General features: G+C 33.6%; 1 protein-coding gene across 2 annotated transcripts in view; it reads right to left on the bottom strand.

Moving 5' to 3' along the window:
* Positions 1-4312: 4312 nt before the first annotated feature.
* Positions 4313-20694, bottom strand: part of ABCD2 (ATP binding cassette subfamily D member 2) — an 80360-nt gene continuing 63978 nt past the window's right edge. Inside the window, exons 9-11 of one of the 2 annotated variants that reach the window (XR_009565480.1) lie at positions 17892-18017; positions 6882-8339; positions 4313-5383 (exon numbers count right to left, since the gene is read on the bottom strand). Coding sequence is in view for 1 of the 2 variants with exons in the window: in XM_030835005.2 (XP_030690865.1) it covers positions 8120-8339; positions 17892-18017 (346 nt within the window). In the remaining variant the exon portion in view is untranslated. Of the gene's footprint in view, positions 5384-5544; positions 8340-17891; positions 18018-20694 lie in introns of those variants that run through there. The other variant, XM_030835005.2, reaches the window with a different exon arrangement.

The following is a 20694-nucleotide window of genomic DNA, read 5'->3' as shown; positions in this document are numbered from 1 at the left end:
TCATTGGGATTGATAATGAGGGTATAGGACCTACGAATTCCTGGGCCTATTCTACCTGACATGAGGGGTGTTGACACCTACCCAGAGAAGTAGAAAGAGGAAGGATATACACTTGTGGGATCTCAGAAAGAAAGAAAACATGCAGCTAGGTGATCCAATTAGACAGTTAATGTGATATCTAATTTCTACTGAATCAGCAAATTATGGGGAACTTTTATAATCAGCATCCTGTTGGGAAGACTGAGACCAGTGTATTACTTCTTAACTTATTCTAGAGAAAAGGAAAGAAGGTGGATGAAGCAAATATATGAAATCCCAATATGCTCAAGTTTTTTCAGCAGAAAAGAAAAAAAATACACATTATAGTTTTACCTAGCAGTATGGGTTTAGTTTATGAGGATATGAAGGAGAGAATGCACTTCTTTTTATATCTCTTCCTCAGTGATTTCACTCATTCTCATTAATATTCTTTCATTCATTCATTTTTGTTCTTTTGCACTATTTTTATTCATTTGTTTACTCATCCATTTATGCACCTATTGAACAAATACTTTTTAAATGTCCTCCAACTGCCATGTATTGTTCCAGGTGCTATAAATATTGCCATAAATAATACAAGCAAATTCCTGGTCCACAGAGTTCACAGTCTACGGAGGGCAAAGGTAGTAGACAGAGAGAAACAACTAAGAAATTAATGAATAAGATAAATGGAGAAATAAGTTTCATAAATAAAACTGATGTGATAGAGAGGAACTTGTTGGGGGGTTATTTTAGATTATGTGACAAATGAATAAAATTGAATAAAAGGTAGCATGTGATAAATGTGACGACAGGATTTTAAATAAAGTGCTCTGTAAGCATTAAAAAAGAAAGTTTTGTATAACTGGAAAGAATTTAAGACATCCTTAAAGCTAGATAGAGTTTTGGTAGATGAAGTTGGTGGAATAAAGACATTCCTGATTTGAGAAAGAAAATGAATAAGGGAGGAAATAAAAGGGAACACCTGCCATGTACAGCCAAAGGAATGAGGTGCAGAAGGATGGATGAGGGGTAAGGGGAGACAGCTTTTGGAAGCAAAAGAAACAGACTGCAGTCCTAAACATCATGAAACAAGTTTTAATTAAAAAATTCTTCAGGCAAAGGACTTGAATAGACATTTCTCCAAAGAGGATATACAAATGACCAAGAAGCATGTGAAAAAATGCTCAACATTACTAATAATCAGAGAGATGCAAATCAAAACCACAATGACACATAACCTCACATCTGTTAGAATGACTATCATCAAATAGACAACTGATAACCAACAAGTGTTGGTTAGGATGTGGAGAAAGGGAATCCCTGTGTATTGTTGGAGGGAATGTAAATGGGTATAGCCACCATGGAAAATAGAATGGAGGTTTCTCAAAAATTAAAAACAGAACTACCATATGAACCAACAATTTCATTCCTGGGTATATATCTGAAATAATTGAAAGCAGGGTCTTGAAATATTTGCACACCCATGTTCATAGCAGCACTATACACAATATCCAAGAGGAATAAGCAACCTATTCTTTCAACGGATGAAAACATAAACAAAAGGTGGTAATACATACAATGGAATATTATTCAGCCTTCAAAAGGAAGGAAATCTTTTCACAAGCCACAATATGGATTAAACTTGAGGACGTTATGCTAAATGAAATGAGCCAGTTAAAAAAAGACAAATGCTGTATGATTCTACTTAGATGATGTATCTAACATTGGCAAATTCATGAAAGTAGAATGATGGTTACCAGGGGCTGGGAGGAGGGGGAAAGAGGAGTTATTGATAAAGTTTCAGATTTGTAAGATAAAAAAATCCTAGAAATCTGTTTCACAACAATGTGAATGTAGTTAACTCTACTGAAAAATACACTTGAAAATGGTTAAGATGGTAAAGTTTATGTTTTTTATCACAATAAAAAAATTATTCAGTTACTTTAGTTCTCAAGATCGTTATGCTGCTTTTGTATTAAACTATTAAACTTCTAAGGTGTGTGTGTGTGTGTGTGTGTGTATTAGGTTGCAGGAAAATATATGTATCTGTTTGGATCTATATTACCCTCATTTATCTAAACCCCACTTACATGGATCTTGGAAACTTTTCCCATATTGAGCAACAAGCTGTCCTAAACAAGGGGACTTTGATTATTGTTTCAACCATTTTTTATTACTCTTGAATTATCAATATCTGTGTTGCAAAAGTTCCCATTACATTAGTTTCCCAATAAAATGTCATCTGATTATAGGACTTCTTTTACCTCACCCTTTGTGAGTTCTGACACGTTTCTAGTGTAAACTTGTCTAACTTTATACATCTGCATAATGTCTAGACCCAATACTTTTTAAGTATTAAGTTTAATATATTCAATATGTAAAAATTAAATAATATATTTGATATATAAAGTTGTCTCCTCTTTTATACAGATCAAGCTGTAATTAAATGATAGAGCCAAGAGAATATCATTCAGTGTTTAATATTTCATTGCCTCATTGATGCCTTATCTATTTTATAGGCATTAAATTACATAAAAATACATAAGATGAATACTTAATCACCATATCACCTACATTAGAACACAAGTACAGAGATAAAGCATATAGTTTTAAATATGCTTAACTCTGGAACCCTTGTCTATTTACTTTTATAATTATTGGGGATTTTTTTTGGTTGTTTTTGTTTTGCTTTGTGTTTTGCTTTTTAGAACTTTTCTGCTATAGTTATCTTCATTTTGTGTTAACACGAGAGAGATGCTTTTCATTGTACAAAACTGGCTCACTTTACATGATCTGAACTTGAGAAGCTCATATTTCTCAGGTTTCAAGACAACATGCTAAATGTATGGGAGCACCTACTGGTGAAGGATGATATAGTCCTACAGACTGGTTTTATTGGACCTTGTAATTTAGACCAAGTTGGAGGGCATGAGGCTTATGAAGCCCTTAAGTGTATAATCAAGGGAATTCTGCTGCCAAAAAATGCTTATTGCTTAAATATTGCAAGAGAGTGGTCTTAGGCAGGAAATATAAGAACTGAGAAGACACTATAAAACAAATATACCATTTAGATGGGACCACAATATCTAACAGGAATAAAATTGTTTAGTATTGAGGTACTAAAATGTTTCATGAGGGCTGAGAAAAGGTTTGTCTCCTTCGCTTCTGAATCCCTAGCATGGTAACTGGTACCTTGAATGTGTCAATAAATATTTACTGAATTAATAAATGTTAACCGATTTGGAATTTCTTCCTCAAAATATCTGAAAATTTGCCTTCTGTTCTCCTTCTCCCATAGGACCATATCCATCGTTTATAATAAAAACAAGGAAAAATATAATTTGTGTGACAAATTTCCTTTTTAGATGAAAAAAAAAGCTTCTTTTTGGTTAACCAGAAACCCTGAGACAGTTAAAAAATATACTACAACTTTAGAGTTAAAAACTGTAATAATGAAAAATGACCTAAACGAATTAAAAGGAAGGTGATGGGGAGTTGCAAAGGCTTTGTAATCAAATATTTCTAGGTTCAAATTTCAGCTCTATAGCTTAGTAGCTGCATTAGGTTGGATGAATTGCTTAACTTCTCTGTTCTCACTTTCCTTTTTTATTAGAGTTTTGTGAAGATTTAATGAGTCAATGTATATGCAATGCTTTGTGCCTACTTGGTAAATAATAAATAGCAGCTATTGAATTTTTCTCCGAATGAAGGTACTCATTTTCCTAATTTTCAGGGGACCGTATGCTTCTTGGGAGAGGGACCATATTTTATTCATTTCTAGAACATAGCACAGTGTCTGGCATAAGTTGGTACTTAATAAATAAATGTGTTGAATTAATAAAGAAAATAAATATTTAAACAACTATTTGGTGACTACTGTGCACAGTACTTGACAAAATTGTGCATCATACACCTTGTAACTGAGGTGTATGTAGACACCCAACAGAATCATTTAAAATATAGAAATAGGATATTTTCTATCACTGGAATAATCTGTAATTGCTTTGATTAATCAAGTTTTTTTCATGATGATTTAGGAATTCACAAGTAATGCTGAGCTCAAATAACTGCATACTGGATGGAGACTATATTATAATGTATTCACACCATAATCACATTGTAGCTTAGCCACATAGTGATTTTTACCATTAAGGGCATTTTTCTCATTTGCTTTCATTAATACAACTACTACTCAACCCCTGCTTATAAGTATAGATAATTGGTTTTGAAAATTTCACAATAAAAACTGTAAAGCCGTTTTGTACTTGGTAATCAGGAAACGTACCAGCAATGAAGAAGGGATGCTTTTAATAAAAATATTTTATACATCCACCTGAAAGTGCTCATGTGGCAAACATTACAACTCTTAATCATACCTAAATGTAAATCATCAGACCTGTAAATACTCTGGGTTATGTGAAAGTACTTTACACTTCTAAATGAAAATAATTTTGCCCATAAAGTAGTTATATCAAAGACATCTCTTTTAATCGATGGTTTAATAACCATTACCATTTTATGCATATCTCAGAAGTGTGTAACATTCTCTGGATCGGTGTTCCAATGTGTAACAAATTTTTCTAGGCTTATGGAATCAAAAAACTATTCCAAACAGGCTTTAATAAGCTAAAACTACTGCCAAATATGAAATTATATTTGGAAGCAAAGTCTCAAAAAAAACTAACATGTTCATTTATACCTTTACTGGAAGAACAAAATTTGACACAAAAACTAAATTACTATCAAGGGAAAACCATTCCCATTGGAAACAAATGTAAACTCGGGTTGAATTTCAAGATATATCATTCTCCTTGAGATTAATGGAGAAAGATTTTTACACATTATCTTGTCGACGAGAATGCACACTATTTTAGACTCATGCTTGGCATAACATTACATGCTGTAGAAATGTAACACAACATTTTCATAGAATGCAACTTATTTTCCAAGTTTATAAGTTAACCAAAAAAAGCACATTTAAAAATCAAGCTCTATAAACTTACAGCTCTTTTTGACCAAAACAAAACAAACGGAAGTCAAAATAATTGGGGAAAATAGATAACATGGTAAAACTTGTTTGAAAATTGAAATATTCTCTCTTTTTCCTTTCCTCATCTATATTCAAAGATGGCTACTTCATTTCTCACTCTTGTCACATTTTTCACAAAATATAACTATAAGAATAGTAAAATATGGTATACTCATTGGACCATTTTGTAAACAGTTAAATGAAACATAAATACAAGTTCAAATTAAAGATTTTTTTCCCCTGCAAGTTAGAGGATATTGGTCATGGAAGAAAATTCAGAAAAAAAAACAGGCACAAAAAAGCGCATGCAAAACACGTTTCTCTCGGGCTTCCCTGGTGACGCAGTGGTTGAGTCTGCTTGCCGATGCAGGGGACATGGGTTCGTGCCCTGGTCTGGGAAGATCCCACATGCCGCGGAGTGGCTGGCCCCGTGAGCCATGGCCGCTGAGCCTGCGCGTCCGGAGCCTGTGCTCCGCAATTGGAGAGGCCGCAATAGTGAGAGGCCCCCGTACCGCAAAAAAAAAAAAAAAAAACAAAAAAAAGAAACATGTTTCTCTTAGAACTTTAACATTTAAACTGCAGTGTGTATAGCTTTTAATAAAGAATTTTAAACATCCTTGAATCCTGTACATTATAAATAATGAGTTCTTTACTTCAGTCAGTTGGTAGGGTATATTAAATAAGGGCTAATTAAAAATCTAATATTTGTTTTGGCATTCTTTTCAAAGTTTCAAAACACAATATATTGGTTCCTAAAAGCTTTATTTTTCAAATTAAGAAAATTAAGGCATAAAAATTATGTACATGTTTCAAATGAGGACTTTTCATTTTCTTCTTATATCTTTAAAAATTAACTTAAGCTATTTGCCCCAGAATTTTCCCTACAGCCGTATAAACTGAATAACTGCTAATATAGAACTTAGATTAATGAATAATTTTTATCAAGTTTAATTTTTCATTCCATGCTTTTTTTTTAAACCTTTGATGTCTGCCTCACTTTTCTAATAGGAAGTAGTAGTAACTGACAAATGAATAAATGAACAGCTAATGATACTAACAGAAAAACTTAGATGTACTGGTTTTGATTTTACATTACATTCCTTCACATAAGGTGGTTACATTTATTGATAATAAAAATGTCTTAGCATGGAAGAATTGAAAATATGAAAATGTCATGATTCTATTACATGTTCTATTACAAGCATCATGAATGACATACAGGTACTCTACCAGCTGAAAAAGTCTGAGAATCACTGACTTAGCATCTATTATGGCTGTGTCTAAATATGCAAATAAAATCCTAAACCACTAATAACAGCATTTCCATTTTCTCTGGCCTATAAACATGGTGGCATACGCAGTAGGAGATTAAAATGGTAGTCCTGGCTCTCATACTTCCAACTCCAAGGCAATCGAATATATAAGATTTATTTCATATGACTATTCCATACAGATTCTTTCTCATTATGTTCAATAAATATTAAATTGATTTATAACACAATTCCCCTTCTGAATGCTGACTGTAGCGGTACATTAATATTGCGTATGAGTGCATAGGTGCTGAAAGATTTGCTAACTTTCCTGCCCTATTTTATTATTATTTTTTTGCGGTACACGGGCCTCTCACTGTTGTGGCCTCTCCCATTTTGGAGCACAGGCTCCGGACGTGCAGGCCCAGCGGCCATGGCTCACGGGCCCAGTCGCTCTGTGGCATGTGGGATCCTCCCGGACTGGGGCACGAACCCGTGTCCCCTGCATCGGCAGGCGGACTCCCAACCACTGCGCCACCAGGGAAGCCCTCCTGACCTATTTTAAACCACAGATCAATAACCTTTCCATTTTGTACTTAAATTTCCATACCTTGTAAACAATAATCAAATAACAATAACACTAACATTACTAAATTTATTCTCTTTTCAACATCTCATCTAACTTTTATTGCTATTATAGCCCAGTTGAATTTCAAGGATAATACTGAAAATAGCACTGAACCAGGGAAACAGGGGAAATTCATTTGACCCCTGGATCTGCCCCTAAATAAACTGCATGATTAGAGCAAATCTGAGTGTCAATTTTCTCAAAAGCAAACTAGGAAAAAAAATATTTGCCTCAAAAGTTTGCCACAGTATTAAAATTAATTGATGTAAGTGAGGATTGTAAATTATAAAGTACTATTCCAATGTATGTTATTACTACTATGATTTTGAAAATCCCTCTATTCTATTATAGCACTGCTATTTTCAAAATGTGGTGGACTCCTCCTTTGGGGACAAAAACAAGCTAAGTATTTCTGGACAGAATTTGCAATATATAATCCTTCCAAGTAAAGTAACAGGCTGAGACAAACATTGTTTGGATACTCCTTTTCTGTATTGGCAATTCTCTTTTCAAAATGAAAGTTTATTAACAAATATGTAAGATTCTCATTAAAATGAATTTATGTGCCCATGAGATGCTCAAAATCTAAAATTAAAAATAGGATATTTTATACATATAAAAGAAGTATAGCCATGCTTCTTTCTTTCAACCACTGCCATTAAAAGAATTTCTTTCGTATTGAAATTATTTATCAAACTGTTAGAGGTTTTGTACACAGGTTTAGTTGACCACTAGCAATAAAGGAACATGAATTCTAGCTGTTAAATCTAAAAACCATAAATGGATAGAAATGTTACTCAAACTTCTAACTTTATCACCTTGTTTCAACCCAAACACTGCTCTTAAGTTGTCCATCCTCAAGATATGTCCCATGTTTGTTAAGAATTTCAGACACAACACATACACATTAGCAAATCTAGTATCCATTATGAAGTTACCTAGAAAATCCTGTTTTACATGTGAATTAGGCTTTCACTAGGAATTAGTATAAGCCATAATGACGAATCTTACATAATGCATTCGTTTATTTTCTTCTGAAAAGTCAGATCTTATATTTCCTTGATGCTAAAATCTTATAAAACATTTCTTGCTGTCTTTTTTTCCTCTGTGCTTAGCTTAACACAATGCATGCCCTATAAATGTCTCTGAGCCTTTAACTAAAAATTAACTTTTAAAACATGTCAAAATAAATTAGGAGGTCTCATCTTCATTTTTTATTGTTTTCAGCACCGAGTCTTCTCCCAAAATTTTACATAGTTCATTGAGTCTCTGCTGCATTTTGGGAATTCCAGCTAGCTGAGATTCTAGCTTTTGTTTTTCTTCACTTAGTGTTAAACGAATAGCAGTGTCCAATTGTTCAAAGCGCCAACCTCCTTCACCATCAAACTGTAATAAATGAGTGTGGTATTTCCTGCATAATCAAAATGAAATAATATTATTAGCAATAATTACAAAAAGCCATTTTAGTTATAGATTTATCATTCTAATTGATATCCAAAGGCAAATTTTAAGTAAGGTGCCTATTTTACATTTGATTTTCAAGAATCCCTCAAGAGGTAAAATATTGTGAATTTTTTTACTCCAAAAGTCATTAGTCTAGCCTCTAGGAAGTTCTATTGCTTGTATTAAATTTATTTTATATTGTGAATATACATGAATTGCAAAGGAAGACATACTGTTGCATTTATTTATATTCATAGCCCAGTATGAATAAATATCAAAGCACACTTAGAATGGGAATAAGGAAAGGAAGCAGAGGGAAGAAAGTAAAAATTTAAAAGGCTATTAAAAAAATAACTAAGAAAAATAAAGGAAATACAATACCAATTCATTAGTACACTATCCTTTGGGAATGAGTTAGTCAACATAAATAAAAATTTCTCAAAAATTAAAGTTTTAAAACATTAAAAAAATGAACTGATAGAAATCTTCAGCTATCAATACTTCCATGCTTTCATATAATTTAATCTCTTTTCTCATGGCTCAAGTTCATAATTAGGAACTTCAGAGAGGTATAGAGATGACTTTATTGATGAGACAGAAGGCAGTTCACCTTCTCCTAAATGAAGGCTAAGGTCACCAATCTCTGGGAATTGTGGGGTGTGTGTAAAAAGGGTAATCTGGCAGAGCTGTCCTTGCATGGCTGAGCCACTGCATTTTGTCACTATGCTGAAGAGGCACATGTTCTTATGTGTCCTCAGTTTTTTCTCTTACAGTTTTTCTCACTTCTTGCCCTCTTTTAAGCTCTCATCAGTCATTATTTACTATGATCAGTGGGGGTATATCAAATAGCTTTTACCTCCATTTTTAAACTGAGATATGATTCATATACCATAAATTCATCCTTTTAAAATGTAAAATTCAATGATTTTTGGTATGTTTACAAGCTCATGCAACCATCAGCACTATCCAATTCCAGAATAGTTTCTTCACCCCAAAAAGAAAGCTCATACACATTAGCAGTCCCTCCCAATTTCTCCTTCTGCTCATCCCCTGCCAACCACCAATCTCCTTTATGTCTCTATGGATTTTTCTGTTTTGGACATTTCATATATATGGACTCATACAAAATGTGGCTTTTTGTGACTGACTTCTTCTACCCAACAAAATGATTTCAAAGTTCATCTAGTTGTAGTGTTAGTACTTCATTCATTTTTATGGCTGAATAATATTCCATTGTATACACATTTTATCCATTCACCAATTGATAGAAATTTGGGTTTCATCCCATTTTGTTTGGGTGGTTTCAACATGCTGTAAGATGGGGAAGCTAAACTAAGTTAAACTATGTCTAAAAGAGTAAATATCACTCTCAAGCTGAAGGCTGAAGTTCATATGTTTGATAACATATGACAGAGATTAATCTTTTCCATATGCTTTTGAGTAATTATCTTTAGGGTTTTAAGTTTTCCAAAAATTTGACCTCACAATGGGTGGGACCTGACAAAAATTAAATTGAAAACAATGTATTCCTAAATCAAGGGAAAAAATTTAAATGTGACAAAAGTGCTATTAAAATATGAGAGCTAAAACAAAAGTAATGGAAAAACAAAAGAAGGATGGTGATATAAGAGAAATAATAGTAAAAAAATCATTTTGTTTATTACATTCTCAACTTCTCTTGGGCTTTCCTAACCTTTGATCTACAACCAGGAGCAATTTTAAAACACAGTAGTTCAGATCTTGAGCAACTTCCATCTTCAATTTATATTGGAGGTTTGGCTCATCACTCTGGTCCTACAACATTATTTGGTTTTTACATGGGGGAAGAAACTGTATAGGTGTTTCATGACCTGATATTCAAAGGTGTGTTCTATATCATGGGCTAAAATAATATTTCAGAGTTTATCTTAGTCAGAGGAATTTAAAAGAAACTACTATTTTAACAGAGCCTCATTGGAAATAATCTGCAGACATTCTACACAAATAAGATAAACCACTGGATAGTGATAATTATAAAACTGTAATTCTATTCAAGAATCAGATAATTTAATAAACTTCTATAATTTTTGACCTCTTCTGATACTGGTATTGATTTTCATCTTTACAATCAACAATTACCCATTTGTTGTTATGGAGGAAAATATAATATATATTTTTCCTTTTCTGAAATCTTTTCAGGTAAAATAAGAATTTCATGTAGGAAGAAAGGATAATCAGAAATAATAGGTTTCTACAACGTAAAATGACTAAACTAGTTCATAAAGCAGAACTAATGCGCTTTTCAGTTTACGGGGAAATATACTATGGGTAGCTGCAATTAAAAACATGTTTTTCTTGTTAGAAAGTATAAAATTGATTTTATTATTTGTTTAAAAAATTGTCCACTACCTACCTATTTGAATGGACAAAATCCAGAATACTGACAACACCAAATGTAAAGCTGTGGACCCATAGGAACTCTCTTTCATTGCTGGTGGTAATGAAAAATGGTAGAGCTACTTTGGAAGAGAGTTTTGCAGTTTCTTACAAAACTAAACATACTCTTAACAGTATGATCCAGTAACTGAACGCCTTGATATTTACCCAAAGGACTTGATAGAACTCATGTCCACACAAAAACCTGCATATGAATGTTTATAACAGCTTTATTCATAATTGCTAAAACTTGGAGGCAACCAAATGTCCTTCAGTAGGTGAATGGATAAACAAACTGTGACATCAAAACAGTGGAATATCATTCAGCACTAAAAAGAAATGAGCTAGCAAGCCATGAAAAGACATGGAGGAAAATTAAATGATTATCATCACCAAGTTAAAGAAACCAATTTGAAAAGGCCACATACTGTATGGTTCCAGGTATATGACATTCTGGAAAAGGAAAAACTGTGGAAACATTAAAGATGAGTGGTTTCTAGGTGTTGCGGAGGGAGGGATAAATAAGCAGAGCACAGAGGATTTTTAGAGCAGTGAAAATATTCTATATAATACTATAATGATAGATACATGTAATTATAAATTTGTCCAAACCCACAGACTGCACAACACTAAGTGAAACCTAATGTAAATTATGGACTTTGGATGATAATGATGTGTCAGTATAGGTTCATCAATTGTAACAATTATACCACTCTGGTGGGGGATGTTGATAATGGGGGAGGCTATGCATGTTTGGGCAGAGAGTATAAGGCATATTTCTGTTCCTTTCAATTTTTTTGTGAACCTAAAACTAAAAAAAAGTCTTAAAAACAACAATACCAACAACAACAACAAAAACTTCTTTGTTCTTAAATTAAGAAAAAAATGGCTGAATATGCTTCCAATGCCTCTTTAGGCTACTTGAATAGGAACTAAATGACAGGAAGGCATAATAAACCCATTGATAAAAGTCAGAAAAACACCAAGACTAAGAGCCAGAAAGGACTCAAGAGTTCATCTGGCCTGGTTCCACAGGCATATGTCATGACTGTCTTAAACCAGTTCCTGTTGGTTTTATCCAAGGGGAAATCAGAGCAATCACACTCATTGACATGGACTCTACCTCATCCTGGACTAGATCCAGACTGCCTCTGGGGAGACTGGCAAATCAGGGTCCTATCACTCCAGATGCTAATTAATTCTTTAACAACAGAGAGACAAACTACAAAATTCTGTAGAAAGGGTCACTTCATGAAATCCTCTATTTTCAGGTAAACTATCTGAGGAAAGAAAAATATGAAAAATATGAATGTTTAAATAAAGTGTGAAATAGATTATTATCTTCTCTATAGAAGTAGAATTCAGTCAAAGAAGGTTGAACAATTAAAGCCTGATCTGCATGGAATGCTCAGCTTATTCACAATTTTAAAGTAAACATTTCTATAAGGTAGAGGGTCTGGAAAGGCTTCAAAGACCCAAAGGCTTTAACTCAAATAAAGCTTGCTACTTAGTCTAGGTTTGAAGTTGTGTATATAATGACAGATTTGGCATAAATGTGATCAGCCACATGCCAAAGAATGCTCCAGTCAGAGAGAGAGGAAGAATCCTTCCTGTCCCTTGGGAAATAGGAGGCCAAAGCATATAGAGTCCATTATATCGTTACTAACTTGTCAAAGGAAAAGATTTTGATTTATGAAATAGAAATGCGAATGTAGAGATAGAACTCAGTGTGAATGAAAAAGTGTTTTTATGATTTATGCATGAGATACATTTTGAGTTCCTTAAATACGTAGAGCAATATAGTAGAGTATAGGGAGTATGATCACAGTAAATTACTTTTCTCATTTTTCTAGCTCTCAGTTTCTTCATCTGTATAATGGGAATAATTAGACTACCTGTACTCTATAGTGTTGTTATTAGGCTTAAATAAAATGAGCTTGGAATAGAATAGGTGCTGAATTGGCATTAGCAACTATTATTATGATGATGAATCAATAAAAAAGTAGGGGAATGATAAAAATGGTATCATAATTTTTTAAAAAGGAAAAATACCATTAGGTTTTTTTTTTCTCCTGCCCATTTTTGGATTGGGTTGTTTGTTTTTTTTAATATTGAGCTGCATGAGCTGTTTATATATTTGGAGATTAATCCTTTGTCCATTGATTCGTTTGCAAATTTTTTCTCCCATTCTCAGGGTTGTCTTTTTGTCTTGTTTGTAGTGTCCTTTGGTATACAAAAACTTTTAAGTTTCATTAGGTTCCCATTTGTTAATTTTTCTTTTTATTTCCATTACTCTAAGAGGTGGATCAAAAAAGAACTTGCTGTGATTTATGTCAAACAGTGTTCTTCCTATGTTTTCCTCTAAGAGTTTTACAGTGTCCGGTCTTACATTTAGGTCTCTAATCCATTTTGAGTTTATTTTTGTGTATGGTGTTAGGGAGTGTTCTAATTTCATTCTTTTACATGTAGCTGTCCAGTTTTCCCAGCACCACTTATTAAAGAGACAGTCTTTTCTCCATTGTATATCCTTGCCTCCTTTGCCATAGATTAGTTGACCATAGGTGGGTGGGTTTATCTCTGGGCTTTTTATCCTGTTCTATTGATCTATATTTCTGTTTTTCTGCCAGTACCATATTGTCTTGATTACTGTAGCTTTGAGGTATAACCTGAAGTCAGTGAGTCTGATTCCTACAGCTCTGTTTTTGACCCTCAAGACCGTTTTGGCTATTCCAGGTCTTTTGTGTCTCCATACAAATTTTAAGGTTTTTTTGTTCTAGTTCTGTTAAAAATGCCATTGTTAATTTGATAGGGATTGCATTGAATCTGTAGATTGCTATGGGTAGTAGAGTCATTTTCACAATATTGATTCTTCCACTCCAAGAACATGGTATATCTCTCCATCTGTTTGTATCATCTTTAATTTCTTTACTCAGTGTCTTATAGTTTTCTGCATACAGGTCTTTTGTCTCCCTAGGTAGGTTTATTCTTAGGTCTTTTATTCTTTTTGTTACAATGGTAAATGGGAGTGTTTCCTTAATTTCTCTTTCAGATTTTTCATCATTAGTGTATAGGAATGCAAGCGATTTCTGGGCATTAATTTTGTATCCTGCTACTTTACCAAATTCATTGATTAGCTCTAGTAATTTTCTGGTGGCATCTTTAGGATTCTCTATATATAGTATCATGTCATCTGCAAACAGTGACAGTTTTACTTCTTCTTTTCCAATTTGTATTCCTTTTATTTCTTTTTCTTCTCTGATTGCTGTGGCTAGGACTTCCAAAACTATTTTGAAAAGTACTGGTGAGAGTGGACATTCTTGTCTTGTTCCTGATCTTAGAGGAAATGTTTTCAATTTTTCACCATTGAGAATGATGTTTGCTGTGGGTTTGTCATATATGGCCTTTATTATGTTGAGGTAGGTTCCCTCTAGGCCCACTTTCTGGAGAGTTTTTATAATAAATGGGTGTTGAATTTTGTCAAAAGCTTTTTCTGCATCTATTGAGATAATTATATTGTTTTTCTTCTTCAATTTGTTAATATGGTGTATCACATTGATTGATTTGCGTATATTGAAGAATCCTTGCATCCCTGCTCATGGTGTATGATACTTTTAATGTGCTGTTGGATTCTGTTTGCTAGTATTTTGTTGAGGATTTTTGCATCTACATTCATCAGTGATATTGGTCTGTAATTTTCTTTTTTTGTAGTATCTTTATCTGGTTTTAGTATCAGGGTGATGGTGGCCTCATAGAATGAGTTTGGGAGTGTTCCTTCCTCTGCAATTTTTTGGAAGAGTTTGAGAAGGATGGGTGTTAGCTCTTCTCTAAATGTTTGATAGAATTCACCTGTGACACCATCTGGTACTGGGCTTTTGTTTTTTGGAAGATTTTTAATCACAGTCTTAATTTCAGTGCTTGTGATCGGTCTGTTCATATTTTCTATTTCTTCCTTGTTCAGTCTTGGAAGGTTATACCTTTCTAAGGATTTGTCCATTTCTTCAAGGTTGCCCATTTTATTGGCATAGAGTTGCTTGTAGTAGTCTCTTGGGATGCTTTGTATTTCTGCAGTGTCAGTTGTAACTTCTCCTTTTTCATTTCTAATTTTATTGATTTGAGTCCTCTCCCTCCTTTTCTTGATGAGTCTGGCTAATGGTTTATCAATTTTGTTTATCTTCTCAAAGAACTAGTTTTTAGTTTTATTGATTTTTGCTACTGTCTTTTGTTTCTATTTCATTTATTTCTGCTGTGATATTTATGATTTCTTTCCTTCTACTAACTTTGGGGGTTTTTTTGTTCTTCTTTCTCTAGTTGCTTTAGGTGTAAGGTTAGGTTGTTTATTTGAGATGTTTGTTGTTCCTTGAGGTAGGATTGTATTGCTATAAACTTCCGTCTTAGAACTGCTTTTGCTGCATCCCATAGGTTTTGGATCGTCATGTTTTTATTGTCATTTCGCTCTAGGTATTTTATGATTTCCTCTTTGATTTCTTCAGTGATCTCTTGGTTATTTAGTAACGTATTGTTTAGCCTCCATGTGTTTGTGTTTCTTACTTTTTTTTCCCTGTAATTGATTTCTAATCTCATACAATTGTGGTCAGAAAAGATGCGTGATATGATTTCAATTTTCTTAAATTTACTGAAGCTTGATTTGTGACCCAAGATGTGATCTATTCTGGAGAATGTTCCATGTGCACTTGAGAAGAAAGTGTAATCTGCTGTTTTTGGATGGAATGTCCTATAAATATCAATTAAATCTATCTGGTGTATTGTGTCATATAAAGCTTCTGTTTCCTTATTTATTTTCATTTTGGATAATCTATCCATTAGTGTAAGTGAGGTGTTAAAGTCCCTCACTATTATTGTGTTACTGTCCATTTCCTCTTTTAGAGCTGTTAGCATTTGCCTTATGTATTGAGGTGCTCCTATGTTGGGTGCATATATATTTATAATTGTTATATCTTCTTCTTGGATTGATCCCTTGATAATTATGTAGTGTCCTTCCTTGTGTCTTGTAACATTCTTTATTTTAAAGTCTATTTTATCTGATATGAGTATAGCTAGTCCAGCTTTCTTTTGATTTCCATTTGCATGGAATATCTTTTTCCATCCCCTCATTTCAGTCTGTACATGTCCCTCAGTCTGAAGTGGGTCTCTTGTAGACAGCATATATATGGGTCTTGTTTTTGTATCCATTCAGCGAGCCTGTGTCTTTTGGTTGGAACATTTAATTCATTCATGTTTAAGGTAATTATTGATATATAAGTTCCTATTACCATTTTCTTAATTGTTTTTGGTTGTTTTTGTAGGTCCTTTTCTTCTCTTGTGTTTCCCACTTAGAGTAGTTCCTTTAGCATTTGTTTTAGAGCTGGTTTGGTGGTGTTGAATTCTCTTAGCTTTTGCTTGTCTGTAAAGCTTTTGATTTCTCCATCGAATCTGAATGAGATCCTTGCTGGGTAGAGTAATCTTGGTTGTAGGTTATTCCCTTTCATCACTTTAAATATGTCATGCCACTCCCTTCTGGCTTGTAGAGTTTCTGTTGAGAAATCAGCTGTTAAACTTATGGGAGTTCCCCTGTATGTTATTTGTCGTTTTTCCCTTGCTGCTTTCAATACTTTTTCTTTGTCTTTAATTTTTGCCAATTTGATTACTATGTGTCTTGGAGTCTTTCTCATTGGGTTTATCCTGTATGGGACTCTCTGCACTTCCTGGACTTGGGTGGCTATTTCCTTTCCCATGTTATAGAAGTTTTCAACTATAATCTCTTCAAATATTTTCTTGGGTCCTTTCACTCTCTCTTCTCCTACTGGGACCCCTATAATGCGAATATTTTTGCATTTAATGTTGTCCCAGAGGTCTCTTAGGCTGTCTTCATTTCTTTTCATTCTTTTTTCTTTATTCTGTTCTGCAGCAGTGAATTCCACCATTCTGTCTTCCCGGTCACTTATCTGTTCTTCTGCCTCAGTTATTCTGCTATTGATTCCTTCTAGTGTATTTTTCATTTCAGTTATTGTACTGTTCATCTCTGTTTGTTTGTTCTTTAATTTTTCTAGGTCTTTGTTAAACATTTCTTGCATCTTCTCAATCTTTGCCTTCATTCTTTTTCTGAGGTCCTGGATCATCTTCACTATCATTATTCTGAATTCTTTTTCTGTAAGGTTGCCTATCTCCACTTCATTTAGTTGTTTTTCTGGGGTTTTATCTTGTTCCTTCATCTGGTACATAGCCCTCTGCTTTTTCATCTTGTCTATCTGTCCGTGAACATGGTTTTTGTTTCACAGGCTGCAGGATTATAGTTCTTCTTGCTTTTGCTGTCTGCCCTCTGGTGGATGAGGCTATCTAAGAGGCTTGTGCAAGTTTCCTGATGGGAGGGCCCATTAGTTTTATGAAATATTATTTATAAAACATTTTTGTTCATTTTTCCTTAAAACAAAGCAAAAACAACCATGCTTTATTTTCCTGTGCTTTCTCCAACTTAATCATTTGGAGGGATATCAAGTTGTGGTATTTCTTTTTCCTGGATATTTAAAAAAGAACTAAAAAGATGATGTAAATTATGTAATATATTCTTTCCCAGTGTATGCTATGGAATAATGACTGTTTCAGTTTTAAAAAATCAGTGGATTTTTCTACTTCCTTGCAGAATTATTGGAATGTGATGATAATTTTCAAAACATTTATTGTTATAATGTTAGGTTTGGTGTACCTTTTGTTCTTCCATTACTTTTATTTTAGCTCTCATATTTTAATAGCAGTATTTTCACATTTCAATTTTTCCCTTGACATAGAAATACACTGTTTTCAATTTAATTTTGGTAAGGTCCCACCCATTGGGCAGTCAAATTTTTGGAAATCTTAAAAGCCTAAAGATAGTTACTCAGAAGTATACAGAAAAGATCACTAATCTCTGTCATATGTTATCAAATACATAAACTTCATCCTTTAGCTTGAGATTGATTTTACTCTTTTAGACATAGTTTAACGTTAAGAGAAATACAGGCAGAAAATAACTGAAATGTCTTATGCTCTATAGTAAAAACTTTGGCAAAGTTATTCTTTCAGAAATATAAAGAAAAATCATCTATCATAAATGAGCATTGGAAACACTTACCAAAGAGAAGGCCTGTGTGTTATAGAAAGTAAGGAAATTCCAGCCCCTTTCGCAGCCTGAAATATCTTTCCTTCAACATCAATGCTGACAGCGCTGGTGCATTCATCCAGCAATGCATATTTTGGTCTTAAAAATAAGCACAAATACATTAAAATTTTTCATTTTGAATTATAAATCTTTCTTTGGGCAATATGAGCTGCAAGGTTAACAATTTTAAAGGAGCAAAAGAGAAAAATGACAATATTAATGGTGATAAATAATAAAGCAAAAAAGAAGTCATTACCCCTCTTCAGACTAGAATTTCATATTTTCTTAGATTTTACTTTTTTAATTAATTTTTATTGGAGTATAGTTGCTTTACAATGTTGTGTTAGTTTCTACTGTAGAGCAAAGTGAATCAGCCATATGTATACATATATCCCCGCTTTTTTGGCTCTCCTTCCCATTTAGGTCACTACAGAGCAATGAGCAGTTTCTTGAGCTATACAGTAGGTTCTCATTAGTTATCTATTTTATTATCAATAATGAATATATGTCAATTCCAATCTCCCAATTTATCCCATCCCCCTTTTCCCCCTTGGTGTCCATATATTTGTTCTCTACATCTCTTCTTAGATTTTAAAATAGATTTTTTGATACCTGCTCATAACACAATATGCTTTATTGCAGATGGGTGAATCGTGAATATGAGGCAGAGGAAAAATAAGACAGCTTACTGAATGCACTTTCCTGCAGCACGCAGGTTCATTCTTGGTGACAAGGTTCTGACTAATTAACACAGAAAATACATTACACATAGTAGCTAACTATCAAACAGGTCACAATCCTGTTGGCAAACATTTATTGAGAAGATAATTTTATCAACAATGTGAGTACCTAATCACAATTAATGGAATTTCATTGATCGAAGACCCTACAAAAGTAAGTATGCTTAATCTGACAAATTTAGAGTAGGTATTTAACCTAGTAACTTTGAGACCATTTTCTTAAGGAAAAAAATCAGTAAATATTTTTCTGATTATACTCAACAATTTTATTTCCTAGCTCAATTTTTACTCTGGAAATGATTGTTTACTACTATCAGAGGCACCTATTATTTGCCACCATTTCCTCCTGATAACTCTCTCCCTTTCATTTTCACCCCACAGCTCTTTATCTTTTTTTCCTTTTCTCTGTTTTCTTTCAAGCCTGTCCGGGCTTATTTGGTACTCAGTAGCATGACTTAGTTTTGTTAATGGGACCAAAGGTCAACTCATGCCTGTCATTTATTGTTTATTTCAGGGTTGAAAATCAGTACCAAGTATTTACCAGGACAACTTCCTCTGAAGAAATTCTGATATTTTAGAATAAATGCCAATGAAAGTCCAGGACCAGATGGCTTCACAGGAGAATTCTACCAAACATACAAAGAAGAACTTACACTGATCCATCCCAAACTCTTCCAAAAAGTTGAAGAGGAGAGGACACTCCCAAAGATATTCTAACGAAGCCACCATCACTGTGATACCAAAAGCAGACAAAGACACCACCAAAAAAGAAAATTACAGGCCAACAACTTTGGTGAATGTAGACACAAAAATTCTCAAAAAATTAGCAAACCTAATCCAACAACACATTAAAAAATTCATACACCACAACCACGTGGGATTCATCCCAAGTTCACAAGGATGGTTCAACATAAGCAAATCAATCAACGAAATACACCACATCAGCAAAAAAAAGATAAAACCACATGATCATCTTGAAAAATGCAGAAAAAGCATTTGACAAAATTCAACATCCATTCATGATAAAATCACCACCACTATTATTCAACATAGTTTTGGAAGTACTGGCCACAGCAATCAGAGAAGAGAAAGAAATAAAAGGAATACAAATTGGAAAAGAAGTAAAACTGTCACTGTACATAGAGAATCCTAAAGATGATACCAGAAAACTAGAAGGAGTAATCAGTAAATTTGGTAAAATAGCAGGATACAAATGAATGCACAGAAATCTCTTGCATTCCTATACACTAATGATGAAAAATCTGAAAGAGAAATTAAGGAAACACTCCCATTTACCACTGCAACAAAAAGAATAAAATACCTAGGAATAAACCTACCTAAGGAGATCAAAGACCTGTATGCAGAAAACTATAAGACACTGATGAAAGGAATTAAAGATGATACAAACAGATGGAGAGATATACCACGTTCTTGGATTGGAAGAATAAACATTGTGAAAATGACTATACTACCTAAACCAATCTAGAGATCCAAGGCAATCCCTATCGAACTACCAATGGCATTATTCACAGAACTAGAACAAAAAATTTCACAATTTGTATGGAAACACAAAAGACACCAAATAGCCAAAGCAATCTTGAGAAAGAAAAACGAAGCTGGAGGAATGAGGCTCCCTGACTTCAGACTATACTACAAAGCTACAGTAATCCAAACAGTATGGTACTGGCACAAAACTAGAACTATAGATCAATGGAACAGGATAGAAAGCCCAGAGATAAACCCATGCACATATGGTCAACTTATCTTTGATAAAGGAGGCAAGAATATAAAATGGAGAAAAGACAGCCTCTTCAATAAGTGGTGCTGGGAAAACTGGAAAGCCAAATGTAAAAGAATGAAATTAGAACACTCCCTAACACCATACACAAAAATAAAATCAAAATGGATTAAAGACCTAAATGTAAGGCTAGACACCATAAAACCCTGAGAGGAAAACATAGGCAGAACACTCTATGCCATAAATCACAGCAAGATCCTTTTTGACTCACCACCTAGAGAAATGGAAATAAAAACAA

This window comes from Globicephala melas, chromosome 10 (genome assembly GCF_963455315.2).
Source record: "Globicephala melas chromosome 10, mGloMel1.2, whole genome shotgun sequence".
NCBI classification, from domain to species: Eukaryota; Metazoa; Chordata; class Mammalia; order Artiodactyla; family Delphinidae; genus Globicephala; species Globicephala melas.
Note: the sequence above shows the minus strand (reverse complement) of the source record. Positions and strands in the feature narration are given on the sequence as shown.